Here is a 21,480-nt window from a genome sequence, read left to right as displayed (position 1 = left end):
TTTCCAGCAATTCTAATACCTTTCTATAGAGACAGGCAAAAACAAAAATTGAAACAAAATAAAAAGAACAAATTTTATGGTGAGGTTCGTAATTGCTATAGCTAGTAGAAGGATTTTGCGAAGAAATTTCTTTGTGTGACTAACATAGTAAGTTTTTACAGAAAAAAATCAATACTCTATATTCGGTCTTATCGGACAATACACTTCCAATTTATACATTTTTTTTTGCAAAAATCTAGTTGTTGGTTAAACTACGTTCTCAAACACAAGTGGATCGAATACATTATATATCTGACATCATGGAATTTAAATTACCGAACAATAACACTTCTATTCACCGCAAAGTATCTCAGCAAGTAAAACGAGTAAGATTCCACGAGGCCCACGCGATGTGGTACCTTCATGAAAAACAATATAATCGAGCACCATGTCCATAGTGAAGGTAGAGCGATTGATGCATGTCAGTAACTTGGATTTACTCGCCTATCTGAGTACGGGACGACGTGAATCGCGAAAAGCAGCGCGGTTATTAATTCCACGGCCTTCCAAGGTCGTTCAATGCCGTTTTCTCGGCGCATCATCAAATTAACGTTTGGCCGGCTTTTGCATTCCAGCAGCAAAGGCGGCTATAGATTGCAAAAAATGGTGCATTGCGTGTTCAGAATCGAAGCTAGTTTTGTCGTTTTGTCTGTCTTGTTTGAGAATATGTTTTTGTACTAAAACTAGAGCGTTGATTGCTTTGGCCATTTTCCTGCTCTTAAAGCAGTGCGTGTCAATGTTGCCACGGTAGACTAGCCTGCCAGAGAAAACCGCAACTCGACGGTGGGGACGGGGACACAATTCCACAGAGGGTTGTAAATTGCAGCTATAAATAATGATAACAAATTCAAGATTATGGAAACGATATTTATTTTTCTTAATAAACATCGTAAGAGCAGAATCAGTCATGTTAAAAAAATGGGTGATATCTAATAATAATTTTAGCCCTGATTGAAGAATTGACACATTACTAGTTTCGAAGATACCGCCTCGTTGATTACTGTTTGTTACTGATCACTTATTGCGCCCGTCCCACTTACTGCATCCTTTTTGCTGCCACCCCATAATAACAAGATACATATTCGCTAAGCACTACTGCACCGTTTCTGCCAACGCTGACCTTCGATGACGGAGTTGTTTTATATGCTATTGGAGAGGAAATATGTGACGTTGTGACGTACCTCGATTTGAGAAAAAAAGATGAAATATTGATTCAGTTAAGGGTGTTAAATTGAAACGATGAGTGGACGATTTTTTAATGCCATGGAATTCTCACCGAAGAAGCTACTGACGGCTGACACGCGCAGTTCAAACTGGTTTAATTTAGCAAGGTATTCTGAAGATTGGCGATAAAAATCGAAATTAAAGCATGTACGAACAGGTTTTCGGATCCTCAATTGTCTTGCACTAAAAAATACGGAAAAGATAAAATAACAATTTAACATCAGGGTATCAAAATATTTTGTTCGGGTACTATTCTTTAAAAACGTGTGAGTTCTATTTTATTTTTTTTTCATATAGAAAGTTTATACAATGACTGCTTTTGAGCCGTGTGAGTAGAATCGTAGTACCAGCCATGCGGTTCTGTACGCTAAGAATCGGCTACAAAGTCTGAGGAACAGAAAGGCCAAATTCCACAAAAGGAATGTAATGCCAAGACTTTGCTAATATACCATTTGAATGAGTACATCGAATATGCAAATTTTCTGTATATGTGAGTGAATGTGTGTGTATGTACATATGTAACACTTTTTTGCACTCACTTTTCTCGGAAATGGTCAAACGAACCGTATATACCAAACCCCGACTTCCGGTTCCGGTAGCACCAGAAATATTGATCACAAACTCTAAAATGGAACTCACTCACTTTTCTCAGCGATGGCTTGTCCTATTTCTTAAACTTAAGTTTAAATGAAAGGTCTTTTGACTCCATACCGACTTCTTGCATTACACTTGGGTCCGACTTCCGGTTCCAGAATTACAGGGTTATGAACGTTAAAAATTTCGAGCCGCCGTATAAAACGCCGGTAAAGTATTATAAAGCGCCTCTGCTGGCCAAAACGCCCCCTTCCTGGTGACTGAAATTTGCAAACCAAGAGCGGGAAGGATACAGGAACAGCAAATCAAGGGGACCCTGTCAGAGTACAAGCGAGAAATCTGCTCAGTTTTCACTCTGACAGGGTCCCTTTGGTTTGCTGTAAATACACTGAGGTCTTTTTACGCTGCTATTTTATGCGAATTTCCGAAGATAGGCGATTTTTTATTAAGCGAATTTCCGGAACTACGCGGTTTTCTTGTTTTGTCTTAGAAATGCATGTAAAATGTAAAATTAAAATGGAATGCAATGAATTCTCAATGAGCAAGACTGTATATTTGAAAATATTCAAAACCCAATTTTAATCGCCCTAGTGTTGTGTCGTGAATCTTAGAGAAGTGGTCTTTATTTTTCGAGTTATACAAACTTTTATTTTAAAATTAGAAGTTTTTTGACAATATTTGTCACAATATCATATCGTAATACCAATCAAATGAGCCGTAGATTGTAAGAACTATCAACTATTCACGGAGATTTTTATATATTTGATATGACAAAGCATGATGAAATGACGCTTGGAATCAAAATTAGACACAACTCTCAAAAAAATAATTTCTGAGTGATTAAAAGAATGAATACAATACTCTTTAACATAGTATTTTGGTCATTTAGGGGTTATCCTATTTTGTGCATTGGGCACATAACCGATTTCTATACTTTATGTTTCGTCTTCGACTCGTCAGTACATAACAGTTTATATTGAACTGTTATGTAACCTAGCAGCTCAACATAAACCGCTAGGCAGACATAAAGTTTCTGCTACTTACAGAACACTTTTTTTATTTGCACCGAAGTGCAACGTCTTTACTGTCGTGCCGAACGTAAACGAGTTTCGACTTAAACTGGCCGATTCAGGTGATGGTCATTTAGGGGTTATCCTATTTTGTGCATTGGGCACATAACCGATTTCTATACTTTATGTTTCGTCTTCGACTCGTCAGTACATAACAGTTTATGTTGAACTTCGGTTGCACTTCGGTGCAAATAAAAAATGTGTTCTGTAAGTAGCAGAAACTTTATGTCTGCCTAGCGGTTTATGTTGAGCTGCTAGGTTACATAACAGTTCAACATAAACTGTTATGTACTGACGAGTCGAAGACGAAACATAAAGTATAGATAGTATTTTGGTTTTTGGCACGATTCTTCTATGGCAATATAATAGTTAATTGCTCGACTGTGACGTCACTTATACCATTATATCTCCGAAACCGAAAGTGGCTTAATTATATTAAAGCGTAAAGTTTTGGGGCTGCTAAACATTTTGACTATTTGTAGTTTTTCATAAGCATTATTTTACTCATGATCTATATCGACACATTTCACATGATGTTTCTTACAAACTTTGTTCAATTGATGGTTCTAATTACACACGTTCTACATACAGTAAAATTCCAAGCCTTGCTATTAGATTTTAGTTCGGAACTTGACTTTTTGACAGTTTATTCTCATTATACGAGAATAATTCTTTTTGGTCAAGGTTCGAAAATATGGCATCTGTTTTAGGCTTTGCGTTCGGAATGTGATTGATTTTATTAACTATCATAACTCATGTACATCGGTAGGAATGCAGTTTGCCATGTGAATTTTTAACCGGATGGAAGCCTCATTCCAATTATTTTAACCGGTAGACCTCATCTTTCTACTCTAAAACCAGCTTCACACCCTCAATATGAATCGTGTCGAAAGCGGATCTTATCGTATCACTTTGAACTACATACGATTCTGTGGGCAGGGCCCCTCTATCGGTCTTCTGAACGCCTCACCGCTTTACCACTTTCAAGTGATTTTCATTACCGACTACCGGTCGACAGCTTGTAATTATTGGTTTCTTGAAGCGAAACCATTAGAATAGCATACCACATACTCGAGTAGAGAACTGGATCGCATTCTGTACACCTCTGAAGTTGGCCTCACGGCATGCCTCTGGCGGATAAAATATAATGTGATCACCTGGAAACTGATGCTTGTGTCCATTTGATACTCCCACAACATTGTAGGTGCCAACTTGCTATAGTTGAAACTATATGATACGCTCTTAAGTTCCAAAATTGAATGAATGAAAACACAGTGAAGGAACAGTATCGATCAATTGAAGATATTTTTGTACCACCACCATACTATGTAAGGGACATGTTTTGCCATGTCAAATGTAGGAAATCGATTCCGCAAACCTACATGCGCGTCAGGACAGGCGAATTTGTTTGTAACCATACGTGGACGTGACAGTGAATAATCCAGATGTGTTAAGCTGGTATGCTAGCGGTACGGTCTTCTCGCGTATTACCAATGTTATGAATGGGTCGATAATAAGCTCAACTGAACTAGAGCCGGATTTAGATTCAGACATCACAATCCCGTACAGGTTTCAATAAATCCTGTAGTCGCTTGGCATCAGGTCAACTTAAAAGTAAACTGTCAGAATAGAAAGACCTTATTCTGGTGCTGGTGTGGCCAATGTACTAGAAACAGGTCGCATTGGCTGGCGTTGAAGCAGGAACCGCCTTCTTTCGGTCTGTGCCTTTATACGTGCAATGTGGTCCGTTGGGTATGTAAATGGGTGTAGTGATTTATGGAACGTTTTAGGCTTCAATTAGAGGCGGTTGTAGTGACTTCGGGCTAGTATTCCGGTAATTATTATATTTACGGTGTTTCCTAGAGATATTATGAATATTACCTCAAACCGATTTTGGAACATTCTCGATTAATGATGAATTGATGCAAAGTATAAATTATTTCTGATTTAACATCTCAATGATTTAGTTTTGAAAGCAATGATTAAAGTAATTAGAACTTAAATAAATAGTGAAGGGAGACCTGTTACGACTGATACATATATACACATTTTACAAACAAGGCATGAGCGACAATCTTTTTTGCAAGCATGGCGCCCTCAATCGAGTTTGCATCGAAACCTGGTATACCAGGTATGAAGTGACCGTTATGATAGTTTTTTATTCAATAACATAATATTTTAGGCACACTGCGATGCCAAGGGCAGATTCTAATTTTATTTAACAACTAACTTAAAACTAGGATAGTATCCTTAGGTGATGTCGTATTGGAGTCGCAATGGTCGATTTTGGCAGATCCAGCTTTTAGTCGATCGCCATCGGCAGTGGCCGGTAATGTAACTCGTGAGTCCTCCAGGTGACGTTGGTACATATTTATGGGTCCGCGGGAAACATCTCCAGGCCGACCCGCATGCTGGTCATCGACTGGAGCGGCCTTCCGTGGGCGATGATGGTGATGTTACGGAAAAGCATGAAAAAATATATAGAAGTAGATATGGTGGAAAACGGAGTAAAAAAGAGGAACGAAATGACTAAAAACGACAGAGATCTAATTAGTTGACATCGAGATAGTGAAGAGACGGGGGAGGAGGAACTAAGAAGATAGTAACAAAAAAATAAGATCTTGTTAGTTCCAATGAGATGGTGGATAGGGACAGTGGCTCGGGAGTAACGGGCGGATGCTAGTGTCGAACCTTATAGTGAAGATTATTCTTAGTCATAATAAAGATATCGTCGAGATCGAGCGTTATGATATAAATGTATGTATGTATGTATGTACGTATGAGTAGCCATCACTTACTGTAGCCACGAAATCCTTAACCGAGAAGTCTTCACGTTATTGTTGTTACTGAAGGGAAAAAAGGTTTGGGTGGATTCGTAAGTCGAAGAGCTTACGCGTGTACCACGGAATGCAAGACTCCCTTCCAACAATCACATCTTACTAAACTATGAACAATTGCACTATACGAGCTTGAACCCATCTGATGGTTTGTTTGAGAATGGCGAATCAAACTTATATGAGACCTTCAGGAGGAACAAGTTCCTTCAAGTGACTCGGGCTGGCAAACCACGTTCCCTCGTCCAGTCCTCAATTCGTATGACGCCCTGATGCTCCCTCCCAAATGCACAGTGGTTCGAAACAGGAAATTAGCGAGACAAAAATATTGTCGCTATTTTTTACCTTTTTTAATATATATAAAAAATAGGTATAGAATTCGCTCAAACTTTAGAAAATTTTTCCGATGCCCGGAGGGCCGAGTGTCATATACCAATCGATTCAGCTCGACGAACTGAGCAAATATCCGTGTGTGTGTGTGTGAGAGAGAGAGAGAGAGAGAGTGTGTGTGTGTGTTGTCAATTAAGAAGTCGAGATCTCAGAGATGGCTGGACCGATTTTCATCAAACTAGTCGCAAATGAAAGGTCTTCCAGTCATCCTGAACGCTATTGAATGGTTTTGAGATAGGATGTTTACTTTTTGGGTTATACTCAATAGTTGAGTTGAGTCATAGTCAAATTTTTTTTGACAGTATCTGTTACAATTGACCTTGAAAACAGAATATGTTTCCAGACTTAGATTTCGCACGGTAATAGCTATCCAACAAGCCATAGATTGTTAAAATCCGTCCATTTTTAACGGAGATGTCGACATTTTCGTGTAAGCCTTATTCCAGTAGTAGGAGTTTTGAGCGCTGTATGGAAAAGCAATGCTTGGGAGTAACGTGAAACACGATTATTTATACTGTTGCATACAATTGTTTTTAAATGCCAAAAAGGCTGTGTCATTCTTTTTCATAACATTTTGCCTTGGACCGATTTTAGCACGGTTCGTTTTTTGGAAACATAATCGTTCGAATATGACGTATGTAAACCATATGATTTTCAAGTTGAAAGCAATTCCATAATTATATTGATTTAAACTACTAGCAGCAACAAATGCTGGAAGAACATAACACCCATATACCATTCGAATCAGTTCGTCAAGAACAGCAAATGCGTGTGTGACAAATACTTTCACTTAATTTTCTCGGAGATGACTCAACCGTTTTCCACAAACTCAAATTCATATGAAAAGTCCCAAACAAGGTTCCTGAATTACATTTGGATCCGACTTCTGGTTCCGGAACTACAGGATGATATGTGAAACGAAATTAAAATTGTGTAACTCATTCTTCTCGTAGATGGTTGAACCGATCTAAGAACCATCTAAGATTCAAATGAAAGATCTTAAGATCCTATAAAACATCTGGCTTTTTCCGGTTTAGAGGGATACATGGTGATAAGTTCGAAAATGTCCATTCCACATAAATTAGTCGGGTTTATCGGGTTTGCAGATTTGGATAGTCGATAACCAAATATACTAATTTCAGTTTTAACAGTATTGAGTTTTCGATTCGGAAAATACCCAAAAATTTATTTTGCGCTACGATTTCTCAAAGATGTCTACACTGATTTACAAACATTTTGAATTGAATGTAAACAATTCAGTTCCTCAGGTGTATTTAACTGACTTTGGCTATACCGATTTTCGAATTACGGTTCCAGTATTGAATCGTTCCTCACAGCTCAATCGTTTTCTCAAAATATTCCTAATTGAATTCCAAAAACAAAAATTCAAATTAAAGGATCCAATACAAAATTAATTAATTTTCTCCAATTCTGAATTCCGATTCTGGAATTATAGGGCGATGAGTTTTTAAAATTCAAACCAATGTAGAAGATGACAGTTGGACTCAAAACTATTGCAATTTATTCGTCATATTGATTGATGGCCATACGAATCTTTGAGGTTATACCGGCTCTGGAAGTGCCGTAAATAATGGCGAAAAACTCTAAAATGGAACTTACTTCAACATCTCATGCAATGTTCTATCGATTGTCACATGCTTAGAATAAAATTCGATCCGATTTACGATTGAAATCTCAAATTGCCGCCTAAAACGACGGTCACAAAAATAATGTCATTAGAACTAAAACACCGATGAATATTCATGCCAAAAAACACATGCGGATTGATAAAAAAAGGAATCATCTCACTGCTAGGTAGATTAGGCACGTTTTTTCCATAAATACGTTTATTTCATAGGCCATATACATAAGTTTTTCTTCGCCGTGGCATCCACAATATATAGTAAGGAGTGTATCGATAAGTAGTTAGCAACATTCAAACAGTTATTACTCTGAAATGGCTTAATTTTTTGCAGCGTGTTTTGCGGTGACATGTTTATTTACATGTCAATAACAGCTGCGCAATTGATTGGTTGCGGTACGGTTTATCGTTTCAATGGTGAGTCGAATTGATCCGGAAACGCGAAAGAAAATTCTGCACACTAGATGCTCAGAAAGTGGTGTCACGTACAACGAAATTGCAAAACGGGTGAAAGTGCACCACACCAGTGTCAAAAATACTATCGAGAAGTTCGGTAAGACCCTTTCCATGAAGGATTTGCCCCGATCCGGTAGGAAAACGGGTCCCAGCCAGCCCGGCCGGGACTTAAAAGCGGTTGAGTACGTCAGGAAAAACCCATCGGCGTCGACGCGGGATTAGGCCAACCAGTTCAACACCAGCATCCGGATGATTCAGCGGATAAAAGTTCGGAACTCCCTGAAAACGTACAAGAAACAGAAGGTGCCGAAAAAGTCCCTGGTACAGCAAGTTCAGGCCAAAACAAGAGCGCGAAAACTGTATAACCGGATTCTACAGAATAAAAACGGATGCATCCTGATTGACGACGAAACCTACGCCAAGGAAGACTATCGAGCGCTGCCCGGACCGCAATATTATACGAATTGGTGTACCAGGACCTGGACGACGCTGACACCACGGTGGCGATGGAAAAGTTTGAGCAGAAGTTGTTGTTCTGGCAAGCAATTTGTACCTGTGGTATGCGGTCGTCGATTTTCTTCACGAAGGGCACAATTAACGCCAAGGTGTACGAGGAAGAATGTTTTAAAAAGAGAATGCTGCCACTGTACAGAAAGCATAAGGCTCCTCCTCTTTTCTGGCAGGATTTGGCTTCAGCCCACTACGCCAACTCCGTTCTACAGAGGTTATCAAAAAATTATGTACAATTCGTGGAAAAGGACATCAACCCATCGAACTGCCCGGATCTTCGGCCAATTGAAAGGTATTGGGCAATTGTCAAGCGGCACTTTCGGAAGGAAGGTACAGTGTCCCAAAACATGCAGGAGTTAAAAAACCTGGACAGCTGCCACCAGGGAAGTCACAAAAGTAACTGTGCAGAATTTAATGAAGAATGTCAAGTCCAAAGTGCGAGCGTTTCACAGAAACTAGGATTTTCTTCAATATGATCAGTGAAATGCATAAAAATGTAGTTTTTCTACAATATATCGATAACTTATGTCAAAATATGTTTTTTTCGCTTTTTTATTCAATAATCAATGTTGCTAACTACTTTTTGATACACGCCTTACTTTAAACCTAATACATTTCGGATATCATATTAATATTTTGGTATTCATTAGTTAATCTAAACACTGTTTTTATCAAGCGATTTGCTTTTATAAATAACATTAAATAAAATACATTCATTTTGTACATGATCTTATAACTATTTCTAGTTTGTTTGTATCAGTTCATTACTTTTTTTTAATATAAGATAGTTGGCTATTGGTTGAACTCATGGAAGAGAAAACAGTCTAACATAAAATAAAATTTAAATTGGAACTCCAATGGACTTAATGAAATGATAAAGAAGTTTCATGAAAGGAAGGTCACGAGTATATTTTCGCTATTAATTTTTTTTTGTACTTGGTGTCTACACAAAAGTTGTTTGTATTTATTTGACGTATTTTTTGATGTAAAATATCATTAGGGTGGTCCATGGTTCGGATTGAAATCTGTAATCTAACTTTTCTAATTGAATTTGGAAATTATTACACTCCACAGTAAAGATCTAGGAAATATTATTTGAAGCAACTTTACTGAAGAAACCACCTTCCTACCTCTTCATTTGATCGAGTTACATTTTTCGTGGTAAAAGTAGGTTGGCTCTAATAAAATCTCTTTACGAGAACATCGTCTTTGAAAGATTTGTCGAGATAATTGTTGCGCACAATTTTGATCCACAAAGTTTTTCAATGTAGGCTACCTTTTAAAAGTTATGATTGTTTTTTTTCAGAAAAACTAGTCAAAGTTCAGATGCCAAATCGATCAAACTAATCTTATACGATTTCTGAATGATCATAGAGTAAGGAAAGTTTAAAGAGAAATCTGGGAGGGTGTTATTTTTGAACTCATTTAAATTTGTGTTCAATTGCCTTACAAAAAATCGAAAAAGTCATATAACTCGTAAATGCCAAAACGTAGAAACATAGTACCTTCATTTTCGGCTGTAGTTATCTTGTTTATATTTTTTCGAAAAAAAAAGAAGTTTGAGAGGGGGGCTTTATAGGGCTTATTTGAAACCATCGTTCTGCTGAAGGTAGTATGTTGCTACGTTTTGGCGTTCAGGAGTTATATGACTTTTTCTATTTTTTGTACGGCAATTTGAACACTATTTCAACTATACTCGTTTTAATCCACTATTAGAGGCAGTCAACATTCGAAAGTATCCAGTATAAAGTACAAATATCAATTTGAAAAGTACCTCATTAGTAATAATGTAATGCGAAGCGATTCTCCCAATTCCAATTATAACTGGTTATACTGGTTATGTGTACTTCGTTATTGAAATTGAATCGAAGGCCACCAAATTTTACAAATAACTGTGCTGAAAATAATTATTGAAATTCATATCAGAAAAATATTGGAAGAAGTCCAAAATTTCAAAAGTTGAATATGGAAGAGGTGCAGTAGATTTTGAATAATGGTTAATATGTAAAAAAATTCCGAAACTGTTACATAAAAACCACGAATTAAAAATGTTAAAAGCAGAACATCAGACAAGCTTGCGCATTTATCATATCGGATGCATCGGATGAACGATTATAAACAGATATAGGTAACAATGTCTTTATGAACATTCACTAGTTGCGGGTCGATGACAGCAGCACAAAACCTGATTCCGACTGGTACAATCTTCCGATCAGCCATATGCGTGTAAATCATGGTTACAGCGTGTCCGTGTTGAACTTGCAAGGTGAGATTCACTGAATCGACAAATGGAGGTAAAATCCTTATTTAAAAGCAGTAGTTTGATTACCAATGGGCCTGTGAAACATAAACTCATAAACTGTGCCTACATACAGAATGCATGGTTCCTGCACTACTCCAATATCATGTCTGGGGTGAATATTCGCTTTTCTTGAATCCCGCAATCATTCTAGTTATTGTGCCGCTGCACGAATCTTTACTAGTATATAGAGCTAATAAAGAACTACAAGTATATCCTCCTTGAATCCTAGGTGAGAATCAAGAGCAGAGTGGTACTGGCTGTTTTTACACTATATTGCTATGCGAACGATACAAAGGTGTGGTCATGTCGCATGAAGGAGCCACATTTTGGTCCTACATGTATAAGGATAGGGCATTAAAACGGAATTACAGTAAATTATTGTTAATTTACCGCGATTGAAATTACTCAGCTCGTTGATTCCAGATGCTTGTTAATCGATGGTTGTTAATTCTTTGCGCACTTTTAATTGATACTCTTCACAGACCTTTTCGCTTTCCATCTACGGATCAATTTAGTAACATCCTGTTTGTTTCTGTTTTTTTTTTGCAGATTTCAAGCATCGATCGAGTCTGCACTTATCCCACACCAAATGACATTTTGTCAGGAAAAGAGTTCCTATCGATTCTCATGGAGACAGATCTTCCAAACAGGAAAAGCATTAGCACCAACACTCAAAGTCAATCAATGGTTGTGACCGGCTATCCATATAGAGGATCTCGGAAGTATCATCATTTTTATAACGATCGTTCAGAAGTTGAGGACAGTGTACTACCTATCGAAAGTCTATTCACATCACAGGAAAATCTAACGTCTAGTGGGTCTAAGTCTTACGGATACAGGAACAGACATCGGCCACGGAGTGGGAAACTGTTTTTAAGTTCAACGTCAACGTCAACTACAACTACAACTACAGCTGAAATGAATAATGAAATAGGAGAGATGAATGCGGTTATTTCTGGAACCAGTGAAAATTCAAGATTGATTGATGATGATATGATTGAAAGCACTACTACAATTATACCGGAGCTATCAACTGAAATGAATGTAACTTTTAGCAGTTCAGTGACGACTACTGAAGTATTAACTACTTTTTCCAATGGACAACAATTTGGAGAATTTCCTAAACAAAACCATGAAATCGAACCAGCGCAACTGAATGAAGAAAATAAATCTATCAGCTCAAAATCATATCGAAGCGAATTGGCAGTAGATGAAATGCCACCATCAGTTGATTCTGATAGAGCAGATCCGGAACGCGGAGAATCTAGTAATATTCAACGTGTAATAGCCATGTCAGGAACTGAAGCTCTATATGTTCAGCAAATTCGAGGTCGAATGCAACGGAAACAAGATGCGATAGCTCCACAACAAACAGTCATCTATCATGATAAGGATAACGGGCAAGAGCAACATCAGTCTGTTTCTTACAGCTATATCGGCGAAACTGCTCCAACCCTTAAAACTTGGAAGGATATTGATGAAGAATATTTGAAGAGACCCTCCCAGTCAGATAACAGCACTGCGAAAACCACAAAAAGTTCGACTGGTGACTCAATAATTCAAAACACTGGTAAAATATGGTCAGAACCAGAGAAGAACTATAGTGAACCTGCTAAAGTATGGTCGGAGCCTGCAAAAATTTATTCTGAACCTGCCAAAATTTATTCTGAACCAGCTAAAATCTATTCTGAGCCCGCAAGGATATATTCCGAGCCAGCGAAAGTCTATTCTAGACCTTCCAGCTACTGGCAAACAGCGTACGATCGTCCCTCATCTGGTGATTCATCAACAGTCGAACCTTCCAGTTTACCAAAACGAATTGTATTTAATGACCTAGATAAGATTCCATACGATGAATTGAACGCTCCTACTATTGTGGAAGATTCCAAATCCATTCACAACGCAATAGGGAAGTTTACTCCAAAACAAGTTCACGAACCGCCAAAACGGTATAATTATAAACCTACTCCAGATCCAACGGAGATTGTGGATCCGTATGTAGAAAAACAAGTGAATAGAAACGATAGTTCATCTTCTGTCGTGCGAACCCTTGGTCCCACTGCCGGTTCAAGCGATGACTCCAAAGTGGGCTACGTTGTTGAAGGGCGTAATTATCGCAAGTATCGCGTAGAAGAGAAAACTCCAGATGGGTTCATTGTTGGGGAATATGGAGTATTGAGTCACAACGACGGCAAACTCCGAGGTGTTCGTTATACGGCAGACTCTGACACCAATCCTAGGCTGATATATGATGCTTTGCTGAAATTTCTGTCACTTTGAATCAAGAAGGGGGTTGTCTGAAGGTAACTGTTGCCAAATAGAGTGTACTATCGTCCCTTTTACTATCCATTATCAGAAAGGAATCGCAAAATATATAGTAATGCACAAGAGATAAAATAGATTATCTTCTAATACTCAACCAGTCCTGTCGTTCTAAGAGCAGTGTTAAAATACTAAGACGATGCCATACGAACTACGAACTTTTCAACTACATTGATTGCTAAATGTATATAATAATGACAATGGCCTTCATACGTCGTTTGCATGTTAGCAATTGGATCGTTTAACAAGTTGAATTTGAATGTGATAGTAGACTAGGGTAACTATTAATTTATTTGTCCGGTTTATTCCAAACCCGCGATAGTGTCAGGAACAATACGATAACTGCTCAATTTGGAGATTTTTATTTTGAAACAGAATTCACTCAAAATAACAACTTGCCATATCAATTCGAACTGAAATATAGTAGCACTTAAATAGATCCGTTAAGATAAAGCAATTGTAATGTTTGTAGTGTAATGATAGAGAAGCAAAGTTTCACGAATAGAATTTATCCGTTTTGTCACGGATAAGAAAAAAAAGAATCAATAATGAAACGAATGAATGAAGGTTGAATAATCTAGATTAACGTATGATAGGATCTTTCTGAAATTAAATTATGTCGAATAAATACTGCTGAAGTTTCAATACAGCTTTTTTAAATTTATTACATTGTACAGCATATGACGCTCCGAAAATTCAATCAGGGTTCTGTGACCAACTCTCGTGCAAGGACAAATACTCATGCCCTCTGTTTCTCACAATAGTTTTGATTTGGTTTTGATATGAATTTCTGTTTGCCTTTCTCATATCAATAGACTGTGAAAACCGACTTTTCAACTGAGGCCCGGAGTGCCGAGTGTCGAATGGTACTCAGTTCGTCGAGTACGCAGTATGTGTGTATGCAGAGATGGCATTTCACCAGAGTGATACACGCTGGCGTGAGATTCTTGTCCACACCGAGGATGCAAAAAACGAAGCATCGCACAAAGAGGAAAGCGCACTTCTTCTCAGTGTCGAATAGGCAGCATTTGAGTGTGTGCTTGTGGTTAAAGCAGCTGGCGCGAGTGAAACACATTCTCTTCACATGAATCGCTCACACTCTCTCTCTCCTAAATACACCCAAGTGACCACTGACGCGTGATGGTAAGCGAACACTTCTGTGAACTTCAATTAATAGAGAGTAGATCTGGCCTTGCTATGAAAAATTTGCAAGGAGAACCGAAAATTTTACGATAAATTGTTTTATTTTGCTGATTTTGCGTGTCCACGCTTCTTCTACGCAAACCATACACCAGAGTGCTCACCGGCGTGTACACCTCTGTGAAAGTATCTGCATCCACCTCAGAGAATTTATTAGCTAATGCTCTAGCGCTTTGGTGCGATTCAGTGGAGGAGGTAAAAGGAAATAAACAAACGCACTCACGATGAGTGCACACTTACACAACAGTGGTGTATAAATGTGAAAGAGAAGAGCTCTCGTTGAAGTTGTCAGTGCGAGGGGAGAAATTTTGCTTGCTCTTCGTCACACAGAGGAGATAGACATCTCTGTGTGTATGTATGTATGTATGTAACAAAAATGTGCACTCAATTTTCTCGAAGATTGCTGAGCCGATTTTCACAAACTTATATTCAAATGAAAGATATACTTGTCCCATAACGTTTTATTGAATTGTCCTAGGATCGTGCTTTCGGTTCAGGAGGAATGGGGTAAAATGTACAATAAATGTGAAAAAAGTGCACTTGATTTTCTCAGTGACCGCTTTTTTTCAACTCAGATTCGAACTGAAGATCTCATAATCGCATAGCCAGCTATTGTATCTCATCCTGATACGATTTCCGGTTCCGGAGTTACGGGGTAAAATGTGCAAATTTGAATTGAAAAGTGCTCTTTCTCAGACAACGCTCATCCAATTATAACAAGCTTAGGTTCATATGAAAGGTCTTACAATCCCATTCAACCTTACCGAATTTCATAGGGATACGACTTCCGGTTTCGGAATGACAGGTTGATAAGTATAAAAATTTCATTTTTAGAAACGTGTTTTTATACATAACACGGAAAAATAGAGCCAAATACAGTAAAATTACCAGATAATTCTTTAATTTGGCAGATATTTATGACCAAATACGTTGATTTTGTCTCTACCGGATCAGCATGACTGGTTCCGGAAATGTGCTCGTGTGCTCCAAACCGGAAACCATCCCAATTTCTCAGAAATGGCTTGACCGACCTTCTTCAAATCAGATTTAAATGCAAAGATTTGTATTAACATAAGTTAATGTAGAATTTCATCCCCATCCGACTTCAGGTACCGGAAGTACAGAGTAGTGTATATGAAATTGCAACATGTCATATGGAGCGATAATCCAAAAAACCTGTTTTAATCCACTTAGTGGTATAAAACTTCTCATATCAATCAAACTCTCATATATAATACTTCTTCATAAAAGTTTTTTTTCAATACTAAACCGAAACAGTAAGTCAGATCCGAATAAAATTCAGGAATTTTTGTGGGATCACAAGACCTTTTATTTTAATCAAATTTTGTGATAATCGGTTCAGCTATCTCAGAGAAAAGTTGGTGCAATTATTTTCAGGTATTTTGTATGCACGGAATCCCTCGCGATCGTGAAACAACCAAAATATTAGTTGTTTTTCTGAATTTGATTGGTTAAAATTTGGTACAACTAATCGATTGTTGTTTTTTCTAAACTGTCATTTTTGTTTTTCGATCAACAGAAACGATGGTTGAAATAACAAAATTTTTGGTTGTAAAAATGATGTTGTCAGTTAGTCAAGGCACACACCTTTCAATTTCAATAAAGATTTTAGTTACAACAACCGACCTTGTTTTTGATTTAACAGTTATGTGAGTTGAAAAACAAATCGGTTTTAGTTGTTTTAGATATTACGATTAGTTATTTCAACTTAAGCAAAATTATTGATTTTGAATGATAATAAAATATTCCTTATTGAAATACGTTCTGTTTTTTAAAGTGAAAATTCGTTATGTTAAGATATTAACTTCCATCTATCGGTATAAAAAAAACCTTTCTCAGCCCTTGCTTTATATTAAATGAATTATTCATTAAAACCATTTTTATTTTTGTTTTTAATATACTGTCTTTTAGTAGTGCTGGTGTCAACGAAACTTTCTAATTCTGACCACTATATTACTTACGAATAAAAAGTCGAACCGAATGCACTGATTTTTATTTTTTGAGCCATTGCAACTTACAGTTTCAACAGATTATATGAATGAATATAAAACATTTTCCATTTAATCACTTTGTTCATAAAATTTTTGTACATGACTTGAAGATAACATGATGCTTATTCATTAACATGCATTTCACGATGGAGAATCAAGTTGATTTTAAGACCAAAATTCAAACGCATACAATTCACTGGGTTCTAGTTTTGGTTAAACACGTTTTGTCAATTACAATATTTCTAACGGCTATTAGTTCTGTGCATAGCACTACTTTATATCAATCGTTTCTTCTTGTAACACCATTAAAGATGTAGATAATTTATCATCACATCACGAGTTTTACAAACGTATAATAAACGAATTTCGTTTGCATGAAAAATGTTTAAGAAACACGTTTGAATTTCAACTAAAGTAATGATTGATTTTCCATTACGAATTTTGTTTTGCTTTGTACTGTTTTTGACATTAGATAGCATTAAAAACAACATATTTTCCAACTACTTCAATATGTGCAAATCAAATAGCAAATTGGTTGAATCAATTAATTATTAGTTAAAACAACAACTGCAAAAATAAAAAATTGCGAGATCGTAATTTTTTGATTGGATGGTTTTCCGTGTGGTATCACAAGACCTTTCATTTGAATCTAAAATCGGTTCAGCCATTTCCGAGCAAAGTGCACAAAAACGTTACATACACACATACACACACTCATACACACACATACATTCTGCGTACTCGTTGAAATGAGTCAAATGATATATGATACTCGGCCCTCCGGGCCTCAGCTCAAAAGTCGGCTTTCTCAGTGATTGCAAAATCTTTCTATATGAGACTGGTAAAACACGCCCCTGGAAATGAATTTTTTACAATTATCAGTCTGTAATTCCGGAATCGAAAGCTGTATCCAGAAAAAATTTGGTAGGGTTATATGGGCTTGTAAGACCTATCTACGCTTGTGAAAATTGGATGAGCGGTCTCTGAGAAAATCGAGTGCACTTATTCTTAATTTTTTGCACATTTTGTCCCGTTACTCCCGAACCGGAAGTCCGATCCGGGTGAAATTCAATAGCAACTAATGGGACCAAGAGACCTTTCATTTGAATCTAAGTTTATGAAAATTGATCCAGCCATCTCCGAGAAAATCGAGTGCACATTTTTGACACATACACACATACATACACACATACACGCATACACACATGCAGACATAAATTTACTCAGTTCGTCGAACTGAGTCAAATGGTATATGACACTCGGCCCTCCCGGTCTTTTTTAATAAATCGGTTTCCGCAGTGATTGCATAGCTTTTCTATACGAGAAAAGTAAAAACGTAAAAATTCTTCATTGTTTGGCTCAAAACTGTTTCAATTAATAGGTTATGCTAGTTGCTGGCCAAACAAACTGATTTCAGTTATACTGGTTTCCAGCTACCAGTTCCAGAAGTACCGGAAATAATGGTCAAAAATTCAAAAACGGAACTTCATTTTTTCACTTAGAAACAGCTGAGTCGATTTTCACAAGCTTAGATTAAAATATCAGAGTCTACGTTTATATAAACAAGACTGCTTTACACTTTGATTGGTATCTGACTATCGATTCCGGAACAAAAGGGTAAGATGTGTTTAAATGTTGGGTAAAAACTGTTAAAAATTGAAAAGGTTTAGCTAGTGTGTGCCCAAACAAACATTTTTTTGTTCTTATTCAAGATTCGAAGAAGTTTTTTTGAAGAATTTCTTAGTATTAAAGTATTAATGGAATAAAACAGGTTTTTTCAGCTTGTCTCGTTTTTTGCTTTGACTATAACTCCTAGTGCAACATGAGCAAGTTGGCGATTTGCTGCACAATTGTTTTAGATGTACTCTAAGTCGTTCTACAGTGATTTTTTGGTAGTATTATGAAACATGGTGATAAGTTGCACAGCCGATTTTATTATGTTTATATATTTTCTAAACATATCCTCCTTAAATAAAATTCTAAAACAATTGGCGAACATCTTGAAATTTCAATAAGTTACATTTACTACTTGGGGCAATTATGAATTCTAGCAGAAACTTAACACATTAGATTTGTTGTAGTAGAATATTTCTTTGCTAAGTTACGTTGTTCATTAGCAATTTCATGTTGCACTGAATCATAAATGACATCGTGCCTGCTGATATTTTAGCTTCATTTGTAAGAAAAATTAGATTCCTAATCGTGGTGAAATAACCTGTTCGATGATTACTTTGCATACATAAATTATAATTCGCATGAATAAATCTGATCTTGAATGAAAAATATGATTACACTTGCAAATCTGTTCTTTTTTATAATGTGAGTAGATGGAATTTCACAAGATATTCTCTGAAGATGCAAAACTGGCTCCAGTTCATGGCGCCGAGCAGAACACAATCTAAAGAAAAATCTCTCCGGGCGAGGCAGGTTGGCTTAGGCACATGCACACAGCGGGAGCTGTAATTATACGCAAACTACCAATTTCCAATTATAATAAACGGACTTATAATTCATTTCTTTGTCACATTGCACACGCACGATGCCAGGTATGTCCGATTGGTACAAAATGGAACGTAAACTGCTACTGCTAAACTGTTATTTTGTCGCCGACTTTAATTACGAAATGCTTAAGATTCCGTCCCTATTGTACGTGGTTTTTCGTATTTGGTAATGTTTGAACCTGTCTATGAGGGAGTTAACGATTGGAGGACTAAAAATTTTGCATTCGCTCGAAGATTTATTGTAAACATATTATCCACATCTTCGAAGTATATGAGCCAGGAGATAGCTTCACTGGTCATCATGAGAATATTTGCAAACAAAACGTGTAAAGTGGCAATTACTGTCAGTTTCGTTCTGGTGAGAATGCACGAGACAAATGCGAACAACAATCCATTAATACCTCAGTCTGTAAATATTATTGTGCTATTTTGTTATGCATAAATATTTACGATTGCTATTATTTAGCATGCACCACAGGATACTTCAAGGAATGGAAAATAATTTCGATCATCAATCATAAGTTTGATTTTCAGGAAAGTTGTGGTGTATTGTGGTCTCACCACACACAGTAACGCAGCACAACTTAAATATGCCAAATGTCTTGTGATTCTTTTTGCATCTAATGCAGGATGATTACCAAATTTCATTTCGTTAGGATATTGGGTTTTCCCCTTATTATATGACTTGTTTCTTCAGTTAAGGAACTCCTCAACTTCAAAGCTCGACTCGACTTAGGACAAGTCCGATATAACATCCGACTCAGTTCTTCTGTGCATTGTTCGCACTGTTCAATTATACTACCGAGCAGCGTTGTAAAGTGATAGAAAGAAAGGAAATATTGGACCTCATTACTGGTATCACTACACGGTAAAAACTAAATGAAGTGATACTTACTCTTACTCTTTCAGTCGTAGGCCACGCGGGTCTCTGCTGTATACAGGAGGCGTCTCCATTCAACTCGGTTCATGGCTGTTCGCCGCCAGCCTCGGTAGCTGCGAAGGGTCCGCAGGTCGTCTTCAATTTGATCGATCCATCTTGCCAGCTGCGCGCCTCTTCTTCTTATACCGGTCGGATCATTATCGAGGATCATTTTAACCGGGTTGTTCTCCGACATTCTAACAACATGCCCGGGCCACTGTAACCGCCCGACCTTGGCCGTTTGGACGAGGGTTGGTCCTCCCAGCAACTGGTGCACTTCATGGTTCATTCGCCTTCTCCACGTACCGTTTTCCATCCGCACTCCGCCAAAGATGGTTCGCAACACCTTCCGTTCAAAAACACCTAGTGCGCGTTGATCTTCCGCAAGCATTGTCCAGGACTCGTGCCCGTAGGGGATAGCCGGTCTAATCAGCGTTTTGTAGATAGTTAACTTCGTACGACGGCGAATTTTGCTCGATCGAAGCGTCCTGCGCAGTCCAAAGTAAGCACTCTGACATTTCCTCTCATTTCCTGACAATATGCATCTCTGAATTTCTCTGCTGGTGTCATTATCGGCAGTCACCAGTGAGCCAAAGTACACGAACTCGTCGACCATTTCGATTTCATCACCGCCAATCAAAACTCGTAATGGGTGGCTGACATTATCTTCTCTCGAGCCCCTTCCTTTCATGTACTTTGTCTTTGACACATTGATGTCCGATCCGCTTGGCGTCAGCTTTTAGTCCGATGTACGTATCTTCCATCATCTCAAAGTTGCGTGTCAATATCATCAGCGAAACCAAGTAGCTGAACGGACTTTCTGAAAATCGTGTCACTCGTGTCTATCCTCGCTCTTCTTATCACACCCTCCAAAGCAATGTTGAATAGCAGACACGAAAGGCCATCACCTTGCCGTAGCCCTCTGCGCATTTCGAAGGGACTCGAGTTTATCTCCGATACTCGAACAACGCACATCACTCGATCCATCGTAGCCTTGACCAATCGTATCAGTTTGCCCGGAAATCCGTAGTCGTGCATGATTTTCCATAGCTGATCTCGATCGAATGTGTCGTAGGCTGATTTGAAATCGATGAATAAGTGATGTGTGGACACCAGTTCGGTAAAATTTCATTTTCAATCGAACAATATAAGATGAAAATGAAATTTATGGCCGCTGACCGTCAGCATATCCCTACTAATTCATTTGACTTTTGCTGCTATTTTCAAGTGAATCACCCGGAATTCATCGTCAGTTGAATAATCGTACCTAGTCATTTGAAGTTTTGCTTGCTCAGTTTCGAGTGCCACGTAGTGTAGCTCCTTCATTGCCTTCGCTCTTGGTAGTAAGCAAGTTCGAACGAATAGAATTATAAATGGAGTAAAGTATTAAAAATGAAAACTGAAGCAGGAAACAATTAATTTATGTGTATTCTGTGATTGATATTTCAGCTATCTGGTTTGTCTT

At 37.7% G+C, this 21,480-nt stretch overlaps 1 protein-coding gene across 1 annotated transcript in view; it reads left to right on the top strand.

Moving 5' to 3' along the window:
• LOC131425206 (uncharacterized) overlaps positions 1 to 14,028 on the top strand; it is a 37,321-nt gene extending 23,293 nt beyond the window's left edge. Inside the window, exon 3 of the mRNA XM_058586885.1 lies at positions 11,611 to 14,028. Coding sequence (XP_058442868.1) covers positions 11,611 to 13,341 — 1,731 coding nt within the window. The 3' untranslated portion in view covers positions 13,342 to 14,028. The remainder of the gene's footprint in view (positions 1 to 11,610) is intronic.
• The last annotated feature ends 7,452 nt before the right edge of the window (positions 14,029 to 21,480 follow it).

This window comes from Malaya genurostris, chromosome 1 (genome assembly GCF_030247185.1).
Source record: "Malaya genurostris strain Urasoe2022 chromosome 1, Malgen_1.1, whole genome shotgun sequence".
Taxonomy (NCBI): Eukaryota; Metazoa; Arthropoda; class Insecta; order Diptera; family Culicidae; genus Malaya; species Malaya genurostris.
The sequence above is the reverse complement of the archived record's forward strand: the minus strand, read 5'-3'. Positions and strand labels throughout refer to the sequence as shown.